The sequence below is a fragment of the Castor canadensis genome, chromosome 4 (genome assembly GCF_047511655.1).
Source record: "Castor canadensis chromosome 4, mCasCan1.hap1v2, whole genome shotgun sequence".
In the NCBI taxonomy this organism is placed as follows: domain Eukaryota; kingdom Metazoa; phylum Chordata; class Mammalia; order Rodentia; family Castoridae; genus Castor; species Castor canadensis.
The window spans coordinates 179,017,759-179,041,637 of record NC_133389.1 but is presented as its reverse complement, the minus strand read 5'-3'; the positions used below and the strand labels follow the sequence as shown (position 1 = coordinate 179,041,637).

Genomic DNA, 23,879 nt, shown 5'->3' with positions numbered 1-23,879 from the left:
TTCGAACTCCATCTGTGGTCCTGGGTCCCAGGGATTTCCTCATCTATCCCTGGTAGTGCAGGTCTAGAAAGGCAACTTCTTCTGACAGACCTCACCCTACCAACTAAAGCTTCACTCTCTGCCAGTGCTAATCAGGGCTGGCCAAAGTTTCATCAAGCTGCATACAGACTGAGAAGATGGGTTTAAACAAGAGAGCCTGTCAAAACAGATAGACAACTCCTGCCTTTTTAATCTGAGATTACAGGACTAGCTTACGGGGCCTTGTCTGTAATCCATTCCTATGCTCAGTGTGGTGTTGGAGGGTGGCTCCTTAGTTTGGGTCCATTCAGAGCAGATGTCACATTTTCTATCTGGTTGTGAATTCTCTCTCACTAGGATATAAATCAACCTTTTTTGCTGCTCGCCTCTGCCCACTGACATGGGAGGCTCCACCAGTGTGGTGACTGTTCACTGGCCCTGCCTTCAGCCAACAGGCTTTAGCAGGCTTTGCACACATACTCTTCCTCTCAAAAAAAAAAAAAATACAAACCATTCTTAGTTCAGAGGCCATGCCAAAGCAGACCAAGCACTTTGGCCTGCAGGGCAATTGGCTGATCACTGCCCTGGTCCTGATAAAAGTTCATGTCTTTCTACTGTCCTTGGCCCTCTTGCCTGACAAAACACCCTGGGGCAGAGAACTAATGCTCAGCTAGTGACCAGTCACCCAGTGAGTTGAGCACAGCCATGTGCCCAGTACTTAAAACAAATGACAGAGTCTATACCCTTAGGGAACTGAGAGTTAAATCACAACAGTAACCACCAATCACAAAGAGGAACTCCACTGAAGCACAGGAAGCTAAGTCAAAGAGTGGCACAGGCACCAGAGAGGGAGAGTGGGTTGAGAGCAGGAGCAGGGGGGCTGCCAAGAGGAGGCAGGAAGGGCTGGGTGGTCCAGGCAGGGCACAGCCACAGCAGGAGAAGGAACAGCAAGACTATGCAGAGGTGCTGAGGAGCTGACAGACACAGCGGACAGCAGGAAATAGCAGGGGAATGTCACTGGGCAGTCCCTCAAATCCTGGCAATAACTGCAGGAAACTCCCAGGCGGTCACAAACCCAAGGTTTGAACCTGCCTAGCCTCCAGCTCAGCCTTGGATTCACCCTGCACCCCACCAAGGCTCACAGACCCATCACCAGAGAGGTGAGGAGGCAATGTGAAACACTGAAGATAACGTAAGATCACACAGGTGGGGCTTAAAGATGGGTTGGCTGGGGTGCAGCTCATGGCAGAATATAAGGTCCTGGATTCCATACCCAGCACTGCAGAGAGAGAGAGAGAAGAGAGAGGAAGAAGGAGGCGGGGGAGGGGGAGGGGAAGGGAGGAAGAGAAAGGAGAAGCGCATAGGCAGTACCTCAGAGTCCTCACTGAAGTCTTCAGTGACAGTGGAGGAGGAGACCTGCCGAGGGAGTTTGGTCTCATATGCCATGACACTCCACCTGCAGAGACATAAGGTCATCTTAGACCCTGGCCACTCACCAGTGCCTAGGGACATGCAGAACCTCCTGAGAGAAGATCCTTGTGCTCCCTCCCATTTTGTAGCCTGGCACCTTGATCTTTGCTCTGCTTCTGACTTCATCTTTCAACTGTTTGTCTTTACTACATCTGTAACTTGGCTCTTCGCATGCCTAAGATCAATGTCTTCTCTCCACAACTAACTGCGCACTGTTGCTCCCTTGGAAGAATTGAAACAGGTCCCATAAATGGCTGCCCTGAGCGCAGGTGTGGCTTGTGGGAGAAATATACTTCCTGAACATACAGAAATGTACTGCTCAGCTAGCCATCAGCTTTGCCATCAAGCTCACCTGGTAGCTTCTGATGGGGCACACAAACCTTCCTCACCAAGAGGACCCAGAATGGGAGGCACCTCAAAATCACTCTTGTACCCAGGTCCTGGAGCAACTTGGAACATCTTCATCAATACCAAGTTGCATAGGTATGTGATCAGGGAAGGCCATCCATGTAGCTGAGAACTTGAACATCCACTCAAGGAAGCCAAGGTACCACTATGCACTAGAGGATAACTATCCCATACTCGTTCTGGGATCAGAATGCAGGAACTGTTCCAAGTACACAATGAGGAATAACTTGCCAATACTCATTAGACCCTGAGCCAAGATGGTCAAAGACTATAGGCCCCTTCTGTGCAGGCCTGACAGATGCAGGTGTGGCCTCATGAGAAGACCTAATGTTTTAGGGCACACTTCCTCTTCTTTTGAAGGCACTCAGGGCCTCACACTTGCAAGGCAAGCACTCTACCACTTGAGCCACTCCACCAGTCCTAGGAGACACTTAACTCGTTTGTTTTCATAATCTGACCAAAATCTAAAACTATCAGTAAAGGAATATATACTTAGGTCAAACTTCTACAAATAATGTCAGGGATCTATGGTCTCCCCAGACCTTGGAATAAAAATACTGGTCCTAGCGAAAGCTTCTCAGAATAGCTTCTACTCATATGGCCCTGACTGCCCCACTCACCTGTCCAGCATCTTAGTGCTGGCCCTCTCCAACTTTGCCAAGATCTGGGGGAGCTGGGTGTCATCATCGCAGGCCGAGCCCCAGCCGAGCACACGGGCCAGGTCATTCCCCGTTCCCAGAGGCAGCACTCCCAGCTGACACTGAGAGGAAACAGCAGGGAACACATGCTCTCAAGTACCTGATGTCTGCCTGTGGCCCACACCTTCAGATGGTCTTTGTGATCGACAGCAGACACCAGGGTCATCGACCCTCCTCTCCACAGGCTGAACTCAGTTGTTCACATATCTTAACAGTCAAACCTTAGGACCTCTGTTTTCTAAAACTACTTCCTTCCCACATGCACTGTTGTGACCATACCTGAAGGGTCAGTCTGTAACTCACCCCCTGTCTCTCCCTCCACTACAGCACCTTACTCACTGATGTTAGTTCATTTTCCAAAAACCAGCACTAAAATCATTCCACACCTCTAAAAACATCCCTGTCCTATCAAAAACTGTGCCAGGACTATCCACAGTCTGGACATCCCTGCACCTGGCATGCCCATCCAGAGCCCCCATCAATGCCCCTCTGTGCTTGCTCATTGCTTAGAGAGCCCCCAAATTGCTGGCTGCCCCAGAGCTCTCCTGCTGTCAACTGTCATGACAGACTGACCAGTCAGGAGTCATCAAGGCCTGAAGTGCAGCTTGTAACAAGTTTGGAAGCCAGGACCATACCCTGCCCTCCCTATGTATGGCACTGTCACAGCCCCCTGTTCATCCCAAGAGCACAATCTGGAGGTGCAGGAGACTAAAGTAAGCAAGGACACACAGACAAAGAAGCTGGCAATGAAGGGCCCAAGAAGGGCAGGAGGTTTCCTGGAGCCTCACAGGAAAGCAGCACACCCAATAAGGGGCAAGTCGAAGCTCAACCATAAGGAGGGCAGCAAGGGAAGGAGGAGGCAGAGAAAAAGAGGGAGCAAATGAGGGCCCTGGTAAGCTCTGCTGTCAGCAGCATTTCGCCCAGCAGAGGCTGAGGGAGGACACATGGAAACAAATGCCCTGGGGACAGGGTGGCCCAGACTGAGGAGACACAGGGGTGGGGACAATGGGGGAAGACTGCACCCACTAAACAGCTAGTAGTGGGGAGGGAGGACCAAGGAGTCAGGAAGAGCTGTCAGTTTTCTGAGCAGACCCTGATGGACATGGCTTCAGACTCCAAGGAAGGTAAATGGGTGGGTAGGGGCTTAGCAATAGCTGGGGTTGGCACTGAGACACTACAGGCCCAAGGTGGACATGGCAGCAGGCCCCTGAGAGTCGCTATGCCTTTAAGGAGGAGCATGAAGGAAGAGGAGAGGCCCTACGAGTTTCTGACCACACGGCATATGACAGAAGCCAAGAGGAGGAAAGCACCAAGTGGTGTGGGGTCCAAGGAAGTCAGCGAGGTATCAGGTAGTGGCCAGAGCACTCGGCCATGGAGAAATCAGAGGAGATAAGCATTTGCAGAGCTCACCCCAATGGATGAAAACAAACCACAAGTTTCACTCTATAACAGTGAATTTGTCAATCAGTGATCCCCAGTCACCAACACTAAGTGGACTACTCTAATCCCATCACTAGGAGGTGCTATTTCTCCTTCCTGAGAAACTCAAGAGCCTGACAGTGCATGGACCTGTAGCAGACCCACCTTGCTCCAGGGCCATCATCACTCTGGAGTTAAATACTGACAGCACAAACACCACTCACTGTTAAGTACCAAGGTGAGTGGGACTGGCCAGAGGATACAAAACCACTGTCCAGTCACAGAGATGCTTTACAAAAATTTTGAAGAACCATAATAAGCCTAGTGTAAGGCCATGTAAGGCCATATAGGTTAATATTTTCATAATCTTGGTGTGGGCATAGGTGTCTCAAAGTGACAGGAGTGACAAAAAATGAAAGACAAGAAAAAGTACATTGATAACAAAATAACAAGGAAAACATCTGGAAGCACAGACAAGTTCTTATAACAATACTTAGACATCATTTTTTTGAAGAGTGAATACTGCAATAGAAAAATGAGGTAAAAAACATGAGCAGGTGATTCAATCAAAACTTCACAGTTGCCAGGAGCCAGTGGCTCATGCCTGTAATCCTAGCTCTACTTGGGGGGCTGAGATTGGGAGGACTGCAGTTTGAGGGTAGCCTGATCGAATAGACCCCTTCTCCAAAATAACCAGAGAAAAATGAACTGGAGGTGTAACTCAAGCCCTAGAGCACCTGCTTTACAAACATGAAGCCCCAAGTTCAAACCCCAGTCCCACAAAAAACAAAAAAAACACTTCACAGTCAATTGAAGCAATGTTTCACTTCAACAAAAATTTAAATAAATAAAAAAAAGACCTTTTGTTTATATAGTTGCGCAAAATTGGATGAGCCACCTGGGAAAGCACAGTTTTATGCCACATGAGGTATGACAGTCCTGAGGGAAAGCAGTGTGGCAATACATCCCAATATTCACACCAGGGGCTCCTTGAGAGAGAGAATACTTGAGGTAGGCCCATGACCTCACCAGGGACAGCTCTAAGCCACTTCAGCTCCACGCATGTGGGAGGAGGGCCAACCTGGCCCTCAGCTCTATCTAGTGGAAACTATCCACATAGCTGTATGCTGGGCAGAGTGCAGGGCCCACTACATATTACTGATGTCAAAAGCACAGTATCAGACTGGCAAGGTAACATAAATCCATTTAAAACTGCATTACTTTCCCACTATGCACACTTGGATAGAAGTCTGAGAGATCAGTCTGGAAATGATGGCTAATTACTTGGGAGGAGTGGGTGAGAATAAAAATTAATACAGTGAAGATTTTCTTAGTAAACAATCAGGAAAATCTTACTTTTATTCTAATTTAAAAAAAAAAAAACAGTTCAGTGAACCATAACTGAATTCTTCCCCTCTTCCCAAGCCAGAAGCTTCAAGCAGTTAAGTCAAATCACCTCTCAGTGAAGAACCAGGGTACAGGAGGACAAGGGCTCCCAGACCCGCTCCCCACCTGAGACCTGAAGCAATGTTCTTTTTGTGGCTCCCTTTACCTAATTAAATTTCTCACTCATCCATCATGACAGAGCCCCAGTCCCAACGCAGCCACCAGGTTCTTGCCTGCCCGCCCCCCCAACACCTGTGTTGGGGCCTGTGGGGCGCAGGCACTACAAAATGGCAGAGCTGAGATCTCACAGCCAATCTCTGATTTCAGCATCAGCACCCCTTCCTGAGATGGGGCTCCCTCACATCCAGGTACCTGTTTGTGAAGGTTGAGGCTGTCAATTTCAGAGAGGACCCAGCCAACACTGCCATCTCCACCACAAACGAGAATCCGGAAGGTGTCAAATTTCTGGAATAACCGTAAACTGCAGAGAAAAGAGAGTTGATGAAAAAAAGTGTGCTCTATAGGCCAAATGATGGGCTTGTCAGTCCTGGGCTGGGGAAAGCAGCCTGCTCTTTGTGGCTGACCAGGTATACACACACACAGGTTTTGTCAGGTAACATGGCCCTCTGCTCAGGACGGCAGTAACACTGGGTCCTAACCAGCCCCTCCAGCTGGGACCAGTTTTCAAGAGGCATGAGACAAAACAGCACTGGTAAGCTATGGGTTTCTGAACAAATGCCACACACCCATGAAGCATTGCCACCACTTTGTGTCACTCAGATACCAGCTCCTGCCAAGTGTCTGTCACAGACAGACACAGTCTTCCACAGCCCCAGCCCTCCATCACATCCCTCCCCGGCCCCATCCACATGCTGCCCTGCCGACCCACCCAGTGGGCCCTCTCAGCTGTCTGGCACCCCAGGGGGTCTGCAGTTGGGTCTCTGCCCAGAGTTAGCCTAGTTCCTCCAAGAGTCCTAAGGCGACAGATCTGCCAGCATGATGCTTTTCTCCATAGTATTATGTTGAGCCCTAGGTCCTCCTGGCAATGGGACCCAGGAGGGTCCCACTCTAACCTGTCTCCTTCCCCTCCCATACAAGCTCCTCACTCAGGACACCACAGCTGCCTTCTGCACACTCCTCACCCTACTCCTCCACAACCTCGCCCATGCTTTGGCTTTAAGGAATCAACACTCCCAGGTCACTCAAGCCCCACACTTGCACCACCTTGATGTCCCAAGGCACCTCCAGCAGGACATGTCCCTCCTCGAGAAACAACAGCACACTCCCCACCCAATTTATGGGCCAGCCCCCCACACACACACACACTCCCACTATGTCCAGCTGGGCTCAACCTCTATTGAGGCTCTCATGAAGCCTCTAGGAGCCTAACACATGTGCTCCAGCAAGGCCTTTCTTCAAATACCAGTCTTGTCCAGTGTCTTGCTTTAAGAGGCTGCCCCTCTTTTTCAGGAATGGGGTCCAACTTCACGACCAACACCCACAGCATCCCCTGACTAGCATCTGCCCACCAGGCCTGGCCCAGCCCCTCCACAGTAGTGCGGGAGGAGATGAAGGTAAAAGCACAGAGCAGAAACACTGGCACTCCTCAAAGACTAGCACAGCAAGACGGTGGGATACCAACTTGATTTAGGTGCCCCATCTGAGATGCCAAAAAATCTGTGCCCCGTGGAAGTGATAGATGACCCACCACATGACAGGACTGCCTTGCAACCTAGGGGCCTTGCAAACCCTGCCTCGAGCAGAGTGGGCCCCAGAGTAAGTGCTCACAAAACAGGCTAGGATGGGCAATGAGCCACTAACTCAGGTCTCAACGCAAGTTCTGCACCTGACTTTTGGGTGACAAGAGAAATGTCCAGGTGTATTCTTTGAACCTGACCACTATGAGGCCCCTGCTCTTTAACAAGCACAGTAAGTCAAGGCCAGGACTTGGGAAGAGGAAGCAGTAAGTCTAGGTCCTGTTACCTGGGTCAGGTGTATCCCAGGAAGTGAGAATATCAATTGCCATGCTGTTTCCATAGGGGCTTCCTATATTGCCTCACCTCACACTTACCTCCAACTGCAACTCTGGGAGCTCTGCACACATGCCAAAATTAGTACCTTTTTATTCTCAAGTTCTACTGCACAGCCAGCCCCACCCAGGCAAAACGCTCATGCAACACCCCTGCTGGCACATTTAGCAGCCACCTGAGCCTCCTCAGTGTAGTGCAGCCAGGGGTGTAGTATGCCTCCACTTGCCCAATGCTGAACTAAAAACCTTCTTCACTAACCTCAAAGTGAAAGGGATCAGCATCCTTCAAAAAAGAAGTGTATCTGCAGAACTAGGGAAGTGCTGCCTTTGAGCAGACAGGCCAAGGGCTGTCGTCGGTGACTCTTCTCCCAGCAGGCTGTACCACTGGGAAGATCAGCTCACAAGACCCCCACACCAAGAAACGACAGTCAGCGTGTACCCACCGTGGCATGCCAGCCAAGGACACACAGTCAGCCTAGGCTCATATAATATCAGCACCTGGCTCCAAAAACAACATCCTCCCAAAACTGCACAGGACAGTGGGGACCCCAAGCACTTTCCACAAAATCCCTCAATGCTAGCACGTATTGTCACAGCACTACCTGAACTGATGCTTCCAAGTGGGTAAGGGATTAGCACAAGTGGCAAAACTTACTGAAGCAAACATTTCCTACAAATCTGTGAAAAGCACAAAACTGAAAAGAACACACACAGGCTCCCCGACTAGCAGAGGAGAGGCCCCTGAGCCCTCGTGCATCTCACGCCTCGCTGCACTTGCACCTCAGTGCCTCTTATGCCTCCGAGATGGAAGAGTCTCCTTGGCCGCACTGGAGAAAAGCTTCTTCCTGGAAAGTGGGCCACCAGTGAAGTCAGGAAGGCAAATCTGTGAGTGCTGATATGGAAACACATGATGTGGGATCCCAATAGTTTAGAAGGTGCATGTGTGTATGTGCGTGTGTATGCTGGCAGTAGAAGGTGGAAGGACACACACCTCCAGCAACTATTATGAACAGTCCCTCTACAAGTGGAATTTGGGGAGGGCAAGTTCAGGAAAAACAACTTTCCTATTTAAAAATTTCTGTATTTTTGATCTTTTTAAAATAGGCACACCTTATCTACAAAACATTAACAAATAAAACTCCAAGAAAGACACATTTCGCAAGCTTCCTACCCGAGGTGCGGTCCTCCGTTCATGAGGTCAAAGACCTGGGCGGGGTTCAGCAGCTGCTTGAATCTTCTGAGGAACTTCACACCCTGATTGTCCCCACTTTTGGAATTGACAAAGACCAACAAGGGGCTTGTGCAAGACGGGGGGCAGGTGGCCTTCCAAAACCCTGGATGTGAGAGTAGAAGAGGACAGAGAACCTTTATAGACCGTGAAGGTGCTTAGAGCACTGCTGACCAAACAAGCAGCAGCAGACTGTGTGGAGAACACAGAACTCACACACACCAGTTAGTCAGCAGAGACAAGCAAGTGTACATCCACTTCGCCACCCCCAACAAGAGAAAGAAGTGAGCCCCATGCAGCCTGAATGCTTATAGGGATTCCACATATCACCTCGCTGTGCTGTCTTCACCTCCTGTCTCCAACCTGGTAGAGCTATTTCCTCTGAACCATGTACTCCAGGGACCCTCTTCACTAAACTTGTCAACAGGTGTCACCTGGTGACAGCCAGACAAGTGAAAACGGCTCTGAGCCGGCATGCTAGTGTCTGCCACAGACAGGGGCAAGGATGAGTACAACCCTCACCCGCCTCCCCCAGCTCCCGGCAGACAGGACGGCCTTTGACTCAGTTTCTACTCAAGAGCCACCTGAGCCAGTCACCTTTCTAGGCAAGTGCCAGCCTCGAGTTGTGAATAATACCAGTCACTGACAACACACACCTCCACCCAGCCTCTTACTGACCACATCTCAAAGTCTCCAAGACAGCAGAGCTGTTAGTGTGCGGCAGCGCAGAGAAGGGGCATATGGACATAAGCAAGGACAGTGATTGGGGACACCCACCATCTGAGTCGATGCTGTTGAGTGCTGTAGGAGGGATGACTGACACCTTGCACAGGCCAAGTGGGCACTTGGTCAACAAGGACTCTTTACACGCCGTGTGAACCTGAAACAAGAATCCATGTGTCATGGGGGCCACCACCTCCTCACACACACCAGAAAGCTCCCTGGTCCTGAGCTAGTTAAATGGCCACAGGAGGGAGGGGTTCTGTCAGGGAGGCACCCCATGTCCTCACCTTGCACCTAAACATGCAACAAGAGCCAGTCATGGAGCCCAGACCCAGCAAAGGGCCCCTCCAACACAGCCATCTTTAACTTTCAGAGCCAGATTTAGGGCTCCTGGGCCACGCACCTTCATGTGTAGACCAGTGCCTGGGGCCTCCTCCTGGCCAGTCAGGTGCTCCAACAAGGTAGTTACAGGAATCACAGCTACCTAGCAGCAGACCTGGCAATGAGCACTCCCTCACCTCTCCTTGGAAAGGCATCTCACTCCACAAGGCAATGACCATACTCAGGACCCAACGTGCAAGGTGAGCACTGAAACTGTTGCTCCAGAGCAAACCCCTCTCAGAAGACCCCTGACAGTGTTCCTACTCTCACACTGCAGAAAAGGTCAGAGAACCTGTCCTGAACAATCCCTTTATTACCTAGCTGAGGTTCCCTGTAAGGCAGGTAGATGTTTTGTACTTAAAAGGCAGTATAAAAGTCAAAGGAAAGCAACACACACAAAAAAAAATAGTCAAGAATGAGAATGATCACCCTGTCTGGGGGTTGGTACCAATGAACATAGTGGAAATATTATGTATTCGTATATGAAAACAGAAAAATGAGACCTACTAAAACTACTCCAGGAATGGGGGTGGGGAATAAAGGAGAATGATGGAGGGGGTAAATTCAACTATGATATATTATAAGAACTTTTATAAATATCACAATGCACCCCTAGTATAAAAAACAAATAATAAAAAAAGAATGAGAATAACCAAACACAATGAGAAACTCAAGTCACTGGACAGTCCAAAACCAAAGGCTCTCAGAGCTGGGGGAAGACACTGAGGTGAGCAACAAGGATTTGTCAGAGGGAAGGACAGAGCCCCAGGCCCCAGTACAACTCCAAACACTCGTGGACAGGGCGGCTGGGAGGCCATGCTAGACTGACTCACCATGGCCTTGCACCACAGGCAGCGCCAGTCCTGCAGACGTAGCACACTGCCACAGGTCTTGTCGCATACTGTGCACTTGGCACTCACGGGAAGGTTTCCCTCTAGCCACTGGTGGGGCATAGCGATCTGCAGACCAAGCAGGGACATGTTAGGGACATCCCAGAACTCCAGCCCTAAGCAATCTGGGAGGCCTGGGACAAAAGTGCTCTTTGTAAGCTCAGCCAAGACATCCTTTACACAAGCCTTTCCCTGATGGCCATTGTGGGGCGGGGATAGAACAGGACCTACCAGGTGCCATCCATACCACAGCACCTACTTGGCCAGGGTAAAACTGGACTCCCAGGCATCAGGACAGAGCTGGGAGGCACAGTCACCTACAAACTGTTGGCTGGGACACTGACCCCAGTGTGACCCTCTCAAAAAATATGTATGGGGGGTGAGGACACAGGATGAGGGCATGGTGCAAGGGGGAAATTGTGCAGGTTGACCCCATAGGTACAATCCCTGCAGGCATACCCCATCCTCATCCTCGATGATGTCCTTCCCGATTGAGGCCAGCGTGGTCCACTTGCAGTTATTGGTTGCACGCACAGCACACCGTTTATGGGCCTTAAATTTGCACACTGCGAGAGAAGAACACATAAACCTACAAGCTACATCCATGACAGGTGCCTCCTATATGGGGCAGACATCTGCTTAGGAAAACTGGGGAAGGAACAAGGAGCTCTCCCAAGTGGTCAGGGCCCCACCACAACATCACAAGTCTATGACAGTGGAGCATGGGCAGAGATAGAGAGAATCAGGAGTGAGCAACTGAGGTTCACAGGCCATGAACACCACAGTCATAACTACTCAGCTCGGCACAAAGGCAAGCAGCGACAGACGACACTGTGGTCATTGAAATCTGAAGCCCACTTAACTTCCATGTGTAACCAAATACTCTTCTTTTGGATTTTTTTTCAAGAAAAAAAATTTTTTTTAATGTAAAACTACAGTCACACAGGCAAGTTATATAAAATAAGCAGCAGGAAGCACCTGGCCATGAGCCATATGGCTTAGCTGCCAACCTAGGCACCCTGCACATCCTCAGCCCCAACCTTGCTCTCTGTGACACATTTTTCATCCCCGTCTATGGAACCTGACCCACACAAAGTGCAGGCACACTCTGTGCTTGCAGCCTTGACCTTGTTTCCCTTTATTACCACTTCCCTCCTTTCACTCTGTTCAGAGCACTCCAACAACTGACTTATCAAACACTTCTCTGTAGGTAAAATCAACAGGAATTATAGTGAAAATCATTACCAGTGACTGATTACAAAGGTGGCAATGACTTACTTATAGTGACGGTGTCTGTATTTCCAGGGCTTTTATCCAGGAAAACCTCAAGCTACCTTTCTCAGCAGAGTAACAAATGCAGTTTTCATACCTTCACAGGACAGCCCGTGGGACGTGACCCCAGACAGAGCCTCACGACACACGTTGCAGTAAGTTGGCCTTGCATGGGAACAGGCGTACCAGTTGTGCATCCCTGAGAAATGGTCCATGCTGTACTGGGTAGGCTGGAAGAACAAAATAAAGATGGCAAAGATAAACTGGCCCTGTGAACTTCTAACTGCAGCAACCTGAACAGAATTACATGCTGTAATGCAAGACAGGAGGAGGGAAGTCTGTGACGGACAGGATCTGCCAAAAGCATGAGCAATAGGCCTTAATTTTACAAAGCACATGTTGTGAGTGTGTGTTCCAGAACTGCTGGTCCATGCGTGAGAGACACTCAGATGGCAGGATGTTGGGGCGAGGGCAAAAGAGGCCACAACAGGCACCAAAAACAGGCACATGTAGCACAGAAGGATGTTTTTCTCTTTTAACCTCAAAATGCTCCCTGTTCTGGACGGTCTTGAGTGCTGCAATCCAGTCTTCCATTTCTTTTCTGTTATCAGCACACAAGATGAGCTTCCTACATGGAGTGATGACCTGGAGGAAGAACATGTTCAATGTACCCATGAGCAAGGGCAAGACTGACTGCTACAGAAACAGTCTAAAACATATCTGTAAAAAAAAAAAAAAAGAAAAAAAGTGTGTGTGTGTGTGTGTGCAGTCATCCATATATATATATATGTTTGTTGTTGCTGTTGTTCAGGCATTAATACTGAACAGAACATAAAAGTGGCTATCAAGGGTTACTATACATCAAGAACAATCCCAAACCAAAGAGCTAATCAAATTTGTCTATATTCATCAGCAATCAACCTAAGTGGGCGTTTATAACTACTTACTGCTTAGACATAAGTAAGAACTCCGAGGAAACTTTTTAAAATAAATAAATGAGAAGCAAACACAGGGAAGCAGATGCAATGCTCCAGAGAACCCACGAACTGATGCCTAGCCCTTGGATGATGGAGGGAAGTCTGGTCTAGTTATTCTAGACAATACGAGTATGTATCACATGTATGACAACAGAATAACAACCAGTTACTACGCAAAGGTCTGAACAACATACCAGAAATTATGTCATAAACTTGGTAACAATCAACAAATTGAAAGTGATATTTACAACACAGAGGATCTTTATAAGTCAATACAAAAAAAAAACCTTTCTGGTATAAAAAAGGCTATGCAACTGAATTTCACAATGGAAATACAAAATGGCTCACAAGTGAATTTTGTACAAAGCTGCTTAATCACTTGCATCATTCAGAATGAAAACAGCAATCTACTCTTGCCTATCAAATTGGTCCAGAGTTGGCAAAGGTATGGGACAAATGAGTTTTCAAGTATTCCTAGAAAAGTAAATAGGGTACAAACTTTTTTAGAGAAAAATTTGATAAAGTTTATCGAACTTTTCAAAGGTCATAAGCATCTATTGAATTTTGTTTCTTAATTATATAAAATTTCTAAATGGTTCCAAAGTCATATCTATAAAACAAATCTGGTAATAAGCCTGGCTTTTCTCTCTCCTCTTCTAGCTTGAAGAGGAGATAGGTAGCTTGAAAAGAATGTATGGCTTACTCCTCCATTTTTAGGCTATATGCAAATACATATATACAGTTACTCTCTCTTTTCAAAAGGTAGCATGTCATAGAAACTTCTTCCCACCTTGCTTTGACTATACGTCCTGGCTATTGCTCCATACCTGCACCCTGCATCTCCTTACTCTTTCCGACAGCAGCACAGCACACCACTATATAGAAGAACCAACTGCTGTTTAACCAGTGCTCTAGTTACCAGTGAGAATTTTCCATTGTTTAAAGTCCTTTGGTAAATCATATAGTACCACAGTGAATGGATCTTTTCCTAGTTTTACAGTATATATTTGATACAAATTCCTGGAAGTGGGACTGCCCTGACAAAGAGTAAATGCATATGCAATTTTGCTAGCTGTTGCCAAAGTCTCCTCCACAGGAGTTGTACCATTTTATATTCCCAACAATTTTTTTGTAAAATTATGATAAAATGTTATTTACCTTTTGGATTTCTGCCCATCTTACAGCTTAACTTACATTAAGAAGATCCAACTTAGGAATACCCGATCATGTTTTAGGCTCAGAAACATGAAAGCAGTGCTTTACAGCTGATTCCCTCTCCAGTGATGACGCTTCATCACAGAGGCAGATGAACTGAACTGAGTCTCCAATGAAAGCCTTGTTCACTCTCACATAACTCAGGGTTCTGGAAAAAGGAATCCTGGGGGCACAGCAGGAAGAGCCAGGAGTGTGCAGAAGCAAAACAGAGTACCCAGGCTAAGGAATGCTGCCTTCCTGAGGCTGAAGAGAGGAGTGCGGTGAACAACATGGGGCCCTCCATCCCACCACCACCCCCATGGGCTCTGCAAGCTCTTCCTGAGTGTCTATTCTAAACCTGGGGTTCAAGGAACTGGACGGGCAAGGTTTCCACCCAGATGGAATTCACACTGGGGAGACAGATAGAGAAGACAATCACGTCAGACACCAACCAGGCCATGAGGACAGCACAGTAGGACACAGAGGTAGGGCTAGTGGTGCATCAAGCATGGTCAGGGAAGACTACAGGGAGCTGAGACCCAAGGGCCAGAGCCAGGTACTGCCTGAGCCAATACCTCCTTAATGATTCACTCTGGAGCAACTATAATATTTGAACATTTTTACCAGCAAAATAAATGCAGTAAAACAAAGAACATCTACTCAACACTGTGTAACTGAGGGATTCTAGTGCTAGAGGATTCTTACGGAGGAAAGCAATTACATTTTTATTGGGAGGGGAGGTTGGGAGTGCGGTACTGGGGTTTGAACTCAAGGCTTCTTGTCTGCTAGGCAGGCAGCCTACCTCTTGAGCCACACCTCCAGCCTGGGACTTTTTTTTTTCCTTAAACTTGTGCCTTATCTGTAGTGAAGAAGCCTGAGTCAGACGCAGATCTAAATCCCACCTGGCCCCTGACTGGCTGAATGTGGGCGGTCTGGTTCTCTTCTGAAGGAAAAACGGGGTGGTCAAGACCCCAGCAGGGGTGGGATCTAACAGGACTAACATTCTGTTTGAGACCCCTGGGTTTGAAGCCCTCACTAGCTGTAGGTGTTTCTCTGTCCTGTGCCTCCATTTCCCCATCTGAAAACTGGGGCTGCTGACCAGTTCATCATAGGCTGCAGGGGCAGTGAGACTTCACAAAGATTACAACAGCAACATTGCACACACCCTCCCACGGGGTCACGGTCAGCACTACCTGGGCTCAAAGTAAGTCCTCCATCCTCAGTACTATCCATGTAATATAACCAAGAGACACTGCCCCATGTCTTCCTTGAGATGGCTCTAATACCAGCAATTCATCCAACCAAATCATGAAAATCGTCACTGAAGAGTCCTGCCAGATCAGGCTCCTACTTCTCTCCAATCAGTCCTCCTACCTTAGGGAACTGGTATGTTTGAGTTGACCACAGACAGTCCTGGTTCCATGCTGCCCAGACCCTCATATACACTCATGACTTTTCATGCTCCCATGCACCACACCTGGCCCTGCCCTGAGTCTCCATCTCCCTGGAGTACCCCTCCCGGCTACTTCTTATACACCCTTCACAGCCCCCACAGTCAGCCAGCAGGTACTGTACAAATGACCAGGCGTTTTTCAGGCAGGAACCCTGCCTTTTCCTTTCCATTGTTCCCCTCATACCAGCCTCAATGACACCTGGTGGGGATGAGGGTGTTCTCTTCCAGAGACTGACTCTGAGAAGTTTCTGAAGAACCCCATGATTTGGGACTGCGTGAGCAGGAAGTTCTCTTGAGAGTAAGAGAACTTTAAAAATCAATAAGAAAAAAGGAAGCCAGCTGAAAGAAAAGTGGGCAAAGACTCCAACGGTTACTTCATAAATGGCAGGTAGAACGCGTGCGTGACCAGGTGCCCAGCTGCACGTCACCAGAGCAGTAGAAACTACAGCCCCATGTGATGCGCCTTCTCCTAGGGGCTGAACTGAAGTGACAGCATCCAGTGTGTGGAGGCAACTTGGTGCCATTGCCCTGGAAAACAGCTGAGCTTGTATGTATCCCATGACTCAGCAACTTCACCCACGCCCCCAACAGGAACACAGGCATGTGTGTCACCAAGACACGCAAGGATGTTTGCTACACCACTACTCTCCACAGGCCCACCCAGACACAACCCAAATACCAAGCACGGGCAGAAGAAACAGTCTGTGCTTGTTGATTCAAAGGATTTGGAGCAATAAGCATGAGCCCTGCTGCTATAGGCAATAGTGTGGCAGATCCTACAATACTGAAAGAAGCCAGGCACCAAAAAGTGCACACTGTGCAATTTCTTTATCTATCATATGAAGTTTTAAAGACAGGCAAAATTAACCCAGTGTCAAATGTTAGCTGCTTCTAGCAGTTGGTCTTGGGGAAGGGGCGCCCAGGGTCTTTCATCAAGCCGCACACTTGTAAGAAGGGCACTTTCTCCATACTCATGCTAAGTTTCAGTAAAAAGGATACAGAACATGGGATGGTCAAAAACATAAAACCAACCAGGTAAACTCTAAAGAAAAATGAGCATAGCTGACCAGCCTCTGATAAAAATCTGGTTAGAAAAGGACATATAAAGAGCCTGTAATCCTAAATAAGGAGACAGAGATCAGGAAGATCGCAGTTAGAAGCCAGCCTGGGACAAAAAACCCAACACAAAAAGGGCTGGTGGAATGGCTCAAGGTATAGGCCCTGAGTTCAAACCCCAGCACCACAATAAAGAAAGAAAATGACATGTAAACACTAATAGAGGGAGTAAATATGATCCAAAACATTGCACACATAGATGGAAACATCACAATAAAGGCCCTGTGTACAATTAATATATGCTAATTGTAAAAACTCCATATAAGCCAGGCATGGAGGTGTACACCTACAATCCCAAGCACTTGGGAGGCTGAGGTAAGAGGATGATGAGTTCAATGCCAGCCTGAGCTACAGAGTGAGTTCAAGGCCAGCCTGGGCTATATAGTGACACCTGCCTCCAAAAAAAAAAAAGCCAAAAAATAAATCTACATGCAGAAGAAGTAACAGGAGAAGACGACAGAGATCCAGACATGAGTATGAAAGGCTGGAGCTACGTTAACAGAGGATTAGAAATGGATCCTAGCCATATGACAAATGCTCTGTACTACTCTAAGATAAATGCAAATTAAAATTACAGATGCCATTTTTTTTAATCTACCAGATTCCTAGAGATCATAAGTTTGACATGAAGATCTACTGATCCTTATACACTAAAGTATAAATTGATACAACCTTTTTGGAGACCATATGGTAAAATCCATCAAGCTTTAAAATATACATCTTTGAAGCTGGGCATGGTGGCATACACCTATAATGCCTGTACTCGAGAGGCTGAGGAGGTGGATTGCAAATAATGGAACCCTGTCTCAATAAATAAATAAACAAACATCTTTGTCTTAGCAATAGTGTTTCTATCAATTTATCCTAGCCTTTACCTGCATGAGAAATAGCATACTCTCCACACAACGTCATTCAGAGCGGCACTCACTACAGAGATGGAAGATCGGACACTGCTCATGTACTCACTGACACAAAGCTGGCAGGAGGCTGGCTGCAGGAATTATGACACAGTTCCACAGCGGAGTGCCACACTGCCACTGAAAAAAGGCAAACTACTCTTTATGTGCCTGTGTGGCACAACCCCTAAGACATATTGTTAAGTTATAAAAGCAAAACAGGAACTGTGTGGGTGTAGAGGAAAAGTAGTATTAGTCACCCTCCTGAGTGGAGGGAACCACTGAATGACTGGGAACTACGTTATACCTTTTTCGTATAATTTTTGTGTCTCAGTGCATGCATTACCTACCAAAAAGACAGCTACTAAAAAAATAAGTCTTAAATTTATAATATGTGCTAAGGCCACAAAGGGAGCTTTAAAAGTTCTTTTTGATTAAATAACTTTTGCTTTCATCCTCTCATTAAGTGCAAGATCTTCCGAAAGCAAAGAAATACCCAGCTACTCCATATGAGTTCAAGACGGAATGCGTGCAGTCCTGGGAAGACCTGGTCACAGGCAGCAATCTTTGAGAAATCATGATGGAAAGAGAGACTAGTTAAAGACATGCAGGCTCTAGCTGACAGAACAGGGATGGCAGTGGCTGTCACAGATGGGCACTTGAGACACCCCATGATCTGCAAGGTATCTTACTTACTGCCCAAGGAAACTTCTTCACGCCTAATGAAGTAGCTCTATGAAAAGGAAACTGAACACAGCCAGCCAGGGCTGCTCAAAGTCCCACATCAAACAAAGCAGAGAGGCAGGGTACCTGGCAGGCCGGCTCCAGGCTAGACTCCTACCAGATCCAGACTAGACTCCCACCCACAGCTGCCTCATGTCTGGACAGAAGGGGAGACTACAAAGTACACAATACCAAAGTATTAGGCAGTGGGCAAGGAGCAAGTTGGCGCTCACCTGGAGCTTTCCTGGGTTCATCAGAACAGCTGGAGTGGGCACATCTTGCTTCCCTTCCGGCTGGCAACTAGCTTGAAGGTCAGCAAGGTATGGACACATCATTATGTCATTGGACGGACTGCCCCTCCCACTCTGACCATGGCTCCCAAGGGTTCAAAACAGAAGGTGGAGAAGTAAGATCTGGAGAGCAATGGCAGATGCAGAGCTCACAAGCCACCATCAGGCTGGACCACCCACCTATAACACTTGTATCCATGGATTCAGACACGCATCCCATCTCCAAAGAGACTAAATGACAAAAAGACCGAGATCCTGCCCACTGTGCCATGCTGGAACCACAAGCCAAATGAAACAGCCTCACAGCAATACTGTGAGGCCCTGCACCTGGGATGTCCAAAGGCCATGCTGAGCAAGGCACAGAATGGCAGGGCGGGGCATTGGGTCTACATGCAGAGCCAGACTTCAGATTTCACAGATCCCAAATCAGATGGCACGAATGTACTTTTCCCTGCTCTTCTAACAATGACAACTAAAAACCCTGGACGGTAGGAGACATGCATAGCATACAGTGAAAGGCATCAGTACAGGATGATGGGGTCTCAGGCCCACAGGAAGAGAGTAGTGAGCTCTCTCTTTGTGAGTAGTGAGCGTTTTCTTTGTGCATTGTATTCCCTAGGCTTAGAGCTGAAAAAGCTGGTAACCACAAACACCTTGGGTGTGTGGTGGGAGGAAGCCCCACGTCAGAAGGGGTACTGGTGGAAAATCAGCACATGGGAAGATACTTAACATCAGTGGCCATTACAAAAAACACGCATAAAAGTCATGATGTTAGGGCACACCTCACCTGTAACACTAACTGAAACAAAAAACAGCACCCCACCAAATGCAGGCCATGTAGAAAAACTGGGCCATGTTGTTGGTTGGGATGTTAAATAGTACCATCACTCTACAGAACAGATGAAAATTTCTTTAAAAAAACAAACAGGCAACTACCATACAATCCAGCAATCACTCCTCAGCTTCTACTCCAGAAGAACGAAGAGTTATGTTCAAACAAACACCAACTTACACTGTTACAGCAGACTTATTCATAATCACCAAAAACTGAGAGCAACTCAGGTGCTCTCCCCTACCATAGAATACTACTCACAAATAAAGAAACTACTACTAGTGCACACCACCACCTGGCTTAACCTCTAGGGAATTCTGCTGGGCAGAAAAGACTGATCCCAAAGGTTACATGTTGTATGATTCCACTTAAGTAACATTCTTGAAGCCAGGCACTAGTGACTCATGCCTATAATCCCAGATACTTGGGAGGCTGAGATCAAGAGGACTGTGGTTCGAGACCAGCCCAGGCCTCGACCCTATCTCAACAAAAAAATCTGGATGTGGCAGCGCATGCCTGTCATCTCAGCCACCGCAGGATGGTAAAAAGGAGGCGTGTGTCCAGGCAAAAAGCAAGACCCTATCTCCAAACGACCAAAGTGAAGAGGGCTGGAGGCACGGCTCAGTAAAGTGCCTACCCAACAAGTGTCAAGTCCTGAGCTTAAACCCCAGTAACACCAAACAAACAAATAAATGAATACATAAACACACAAATGTATACATGCATACATAAACAGACATTCTTGAAGTGACGATTTTGTACACATGGCAAACAGAATTCTGGCTGCAGGGGTTATGCAGCAGACAGGAACCCAGTGGAAACAGCAGTGCTCTGCGTATGGATGGTTACAATGTCAGCGTCCTGGCATAATACTGTACTATGGTTGTACAGCACCTAATAACTGGGGAAAACTGATGAAGGCCACAAAGGAGAGTAAAATAAAAAGACTAAGTAAAAGTAAGTAGCCACTATCAACTGGGAACACTCAGGAGCAGCTGTTTCTTAAGGAACAGGACCTGTGGGGTCTCTCAGCGTGAATTAAAAGTGAAACGGTATCTTGCTATGGTCCTTCCTGTATTTGTGGGTAGTGTCAACACAGAAGACTCCCTTCCTATCAAGGTAACAGTCTGTAGACTTGCCTTCGGCACACAAATTCAAGGAAAGGTAGACCCAGTGCTCTCTGCACCAGGGCTGGGCATACCCAGTGCTCAGCAGTAAGCAACTGAATCAGGGCACAGCCAAAGGCCACAAACCGCGCCCTCGGACTCAGACACTTATTCTGCTGTTGAGTTGTGACACGTGGCCTGGGGACTCTGCACCAGCAAAGCACAGGGAAAGGCAGGCTTGTTCTAAAGAAGGACTGGGAAGCAGTGGAGCTGTGTAACTTGGAGGGTCGGCCATGAATGGGAGGTCACACTCTGATGACTTCCCAGGGTGGAATGGGTGGCCCAACACCCACCTGCTCCAGTGCCAGGGTGCTGGGAACAAGCTGAGACAGTGACAGGACAGGACCTCTGAGAGAAGGTGCTACCCAGACCCAGACCCAGACCCAGACCCATAGACCCCATGACCAAACCCCTCAGGGTCCCACTCATACACCCAGGGAACCTCCAGGTCCTCCTGCAACCAACTGTCCCCAGAGGCCAGTGACTCTGCCACCAACCACCCAACATCCTGAATCAGAAGTCCCTCCTCAATTTTACCTCTTTCCCATACTTATCCCTTATCTTTGGGCTCCAAATTCTTCCTGTCTCTCTCAGGAATAAATTCAAGTAGTATTCTGTATGAACCAGTAAGTTAAGATCCCTGCTCCCATTGAGATTACATTCAAATGAGGCAGTAAACAAATAATAAAAAGTGAATTTTACATAATGGAGGGTGGCAGTATATGGGAAAAGGAGACCAGAAAAGCAAGGGGGGCAGGGATGGAAATTGGTGTTCAGGTGACTCTAGCAAGGCTGCTGACCAGGTGACTGTAGCAAAGCTGTGAGGTTGATGGCAGGACCCAGTGAGACAGACAGGAGGCTAGAACTACAGAGGGCCACACAGGCTCTGTAAGAACTGAACATAAAGTGGGGAGCACCAGCCATTTACACAGAAGCTGGACATCTAACTCAGATCTAAAAAGTACCATTCTTGTTGCTTTACTAAAAACTGACAGTAGGAGCACACCAGAAGTCACGAAGCCTTTTGAGAGGCAACTCCACCTTCCACTGCCAGGTACAGGTGAGGAGAGGGCTGGGCTGGACTCTGATGTGTTGAGGGCCACAAGGGCTGCCAACAGCAAGGATGCAGTGTGAGACAGAGCAGAGTCTACAGGACCTCTCAGACAGCAGCTGAGGGGCAGCTGCTATGCTGAGCCAGGGCACCATGGGCAAAGCAGGCTTGCAGATATACAGTAAGGGTCGGTAGTTCCATTTTGGACATGCTGAAATCAAGGTGCCTATTAACGTCTTGGCCAAGTCCACTGTGTTACCTCATCCATGAGGTCTTCATCTTGCCATCAGTTTGATATATTAAAGTAATATTGTAAAACACTAGAGAAGTGAAATTACACATCTTACCACTATTGGAGGTAGTTTAAAAACACAGCCTTGAGCCAGGCATGGTAGTGCAAGCTTGTAATCCCAGCACTTGAGAGGCTGAGGCAGGAGGATTGAGAGTTCAAAGTAGCTTGGGCTGCATAGTAAGACCCTGTCTCAAAAAAACAGAAAACCAGCCATGTACCACATAACATTTCCACAACTACCGCATATACAGTGGTGGTCTCGTAAGGTTTTAAAAGAGCTGAAAAACTCCCATTACTTAGTATTTTTTACTGTACATTTTCTGTTTAGAAACACAAACACTAACCAATGTGTTACAGCTGCCTACAACATTCAGGCAAGATCCTCAAGAGTTCTGCAGCCCAAGAGCAATAGGCTATACCTCACAGCAGGCATACCATCTAGGCACTCCATGACATTCACACACAAAACAAGCTAACAATGCACTTCTCAGAATGTGCCCCATAGCAAGCAACACATGAGTGTTCCTAGTTGTGTAGAGCTATTTGACAATGTCTGGTCAAGCTGAAGATGCAAACGCCAGCAATTCTATCTCCAGAAATACATGCTAGAGACTCCTGCATGTACACCCAGGAAGCCTTGCTCCCAGTAGCATTGTTTAGTGCTAAAATCTAGGGAAACCTGGGAGGTCAGTGGAACATCTTATGTCCTGGAGCATATGTAAGCCAGGAAAACCAGCTTTGTGGTCCTCACCTCAGGCTACACTTACAAACAACTTTGAGGCTTTCAACCCCACTTCCAGATACTCCATTTATCTCCAGGAATTAGGAAGCAGTCAATAACCCTGACCCATTTAACCAAAGATGGAAGCATTCAATCTCAGAAACACAAGGCTACTAGACACATCCAGTATGACACCAATTCATGCAAAATTTTAAAACTAGTTAAACAATACTACTATTACAGATACCTTTATATTTGTGTAGAGAGTATGTGACAATATGCAAACAAATGATAAACACCACATTTGGCCCAATGTGGCACAGGAAGAGCAGGCAGGAGGGCACTGGGATGGGAAAGTGTATGCCAAGGGCTTCAACAATGTGTATTTCTCAGGCTGGAAAGCATGTATTCATCGGTTCACTTCTGAGTGTCTTATGTACCTCAGCACAAATACAAGCTAAAACACCCAAAAAAGAGGCACAAAATAACCATGCCTTGTATTTATAGCTCAGAAACACAGAAGATAAAAGGTCAGCCTGCAACTATGCCAGTGAATGGATTTGGTGGATAAAATGGGAAGGGGTCTCCTGAGGCCATACATTTCACAATAGACAACTATTCTGATGTACCCAAAGTAGTGGCTGAGCCCACAGAACAATGGTTGATGCTTTAGGGAGGGAAGGGGGAAAGAGCCAGTTTTGAAGGAGACCAAAAAAAAGCCTTCTCCCACACATCCAGTCCGTGAATCACAGGGATGGCCACCACTGCAGACTAACATCACACCCTAGAAACGTGCTCTCTGAGTATCTCTGCAAGGACACACCCTTGTGTGGGCTGAGGGCATGGACAGACACCATGAGTGAAAAGCCACCTAGATCTAGAGGAAGGACAGGCAATGGCCAGACTCTGCAGTGCCTGCTTTGAGGCTCTGGGGATCCCCTCTCCTGTGACAAAGCTCAGACTCGAGGAATCCACCAGAAAAGTTTGACCCACCTGCAGGGTTCTGGCTAGCTAGGTGAGGACCCGAGAACATTTTCACATGTATAGGTGAAGTCATACTACCAAGCCAATACTGTAAAAACCCCAACCTTGCTCTTTTAAGAAACACAAGTCAAGAAGCAGCCACATAATTCACTTCAGAACCTTACCTTTTAACTCCTGACCCTAACACCTCCCACGTTCTACAGCTCTGACCTGCTGTTCTCCTATTCCAGCTGTTCCAAGTGTATGAGAACTGAAGAGACCC

At 47.5% G+C, this 23,879-nt stretch overlaps 1 protein-coding gene across 5 annotated transcripts in view; it reads right to left on the bottom strand.

Annotated features, from left to right (window-relative positions):
* Dgkd (diacylglycerol kinase delta) overlaps positions 1-23,879 on the bottom strand; it is a 93,264-nt gene that overhangs the window by 20,059 nt on the left and 49,326 nt on the right. For 4 of the 5 annotated variants that reach the window (XM_020178799.2, XM_074072030.1, XM_074072032.1 and 1 more), the window contains 9 exons: positions 12,463-12,567; positions 12,020-12,152; positions 11,110-11,216; positions 10,594-10,719; positions 9,434-9,536; positions 8,600-8,762; positions 5,772-5,880; positions 2,517-2,656; positions 1,390-1,474 (listed from right to left, as the gene is read on the bottom strand). In XM_020178799.2, coding sequence (XP_020034388.2) covers positions 1,390-1,474; positions 2,517-2,656; positions 5,772-5,880; positions 8,600-8,762; positions 9,434-9,536; positions 10,594-10,719; positions 11,110-11,216; positions 12,020-12,152; positions 12,463-12,567 — 1,071 coding nt within the window. The remainder of the gene's footprint in view (positions 1-1,389; positions 1,475-2,516; positions 2,657-5,771; positions 5,881-8,599; positions 8,763-9,433; positions 9,537-10,593; positions 10,720-11,109; positions 11,217-12,019; positions 12,153-12,462; positions 12,568-23,879) is intronic. The other variant, XM_074072031.1, reaches the window with a different exon arrangement.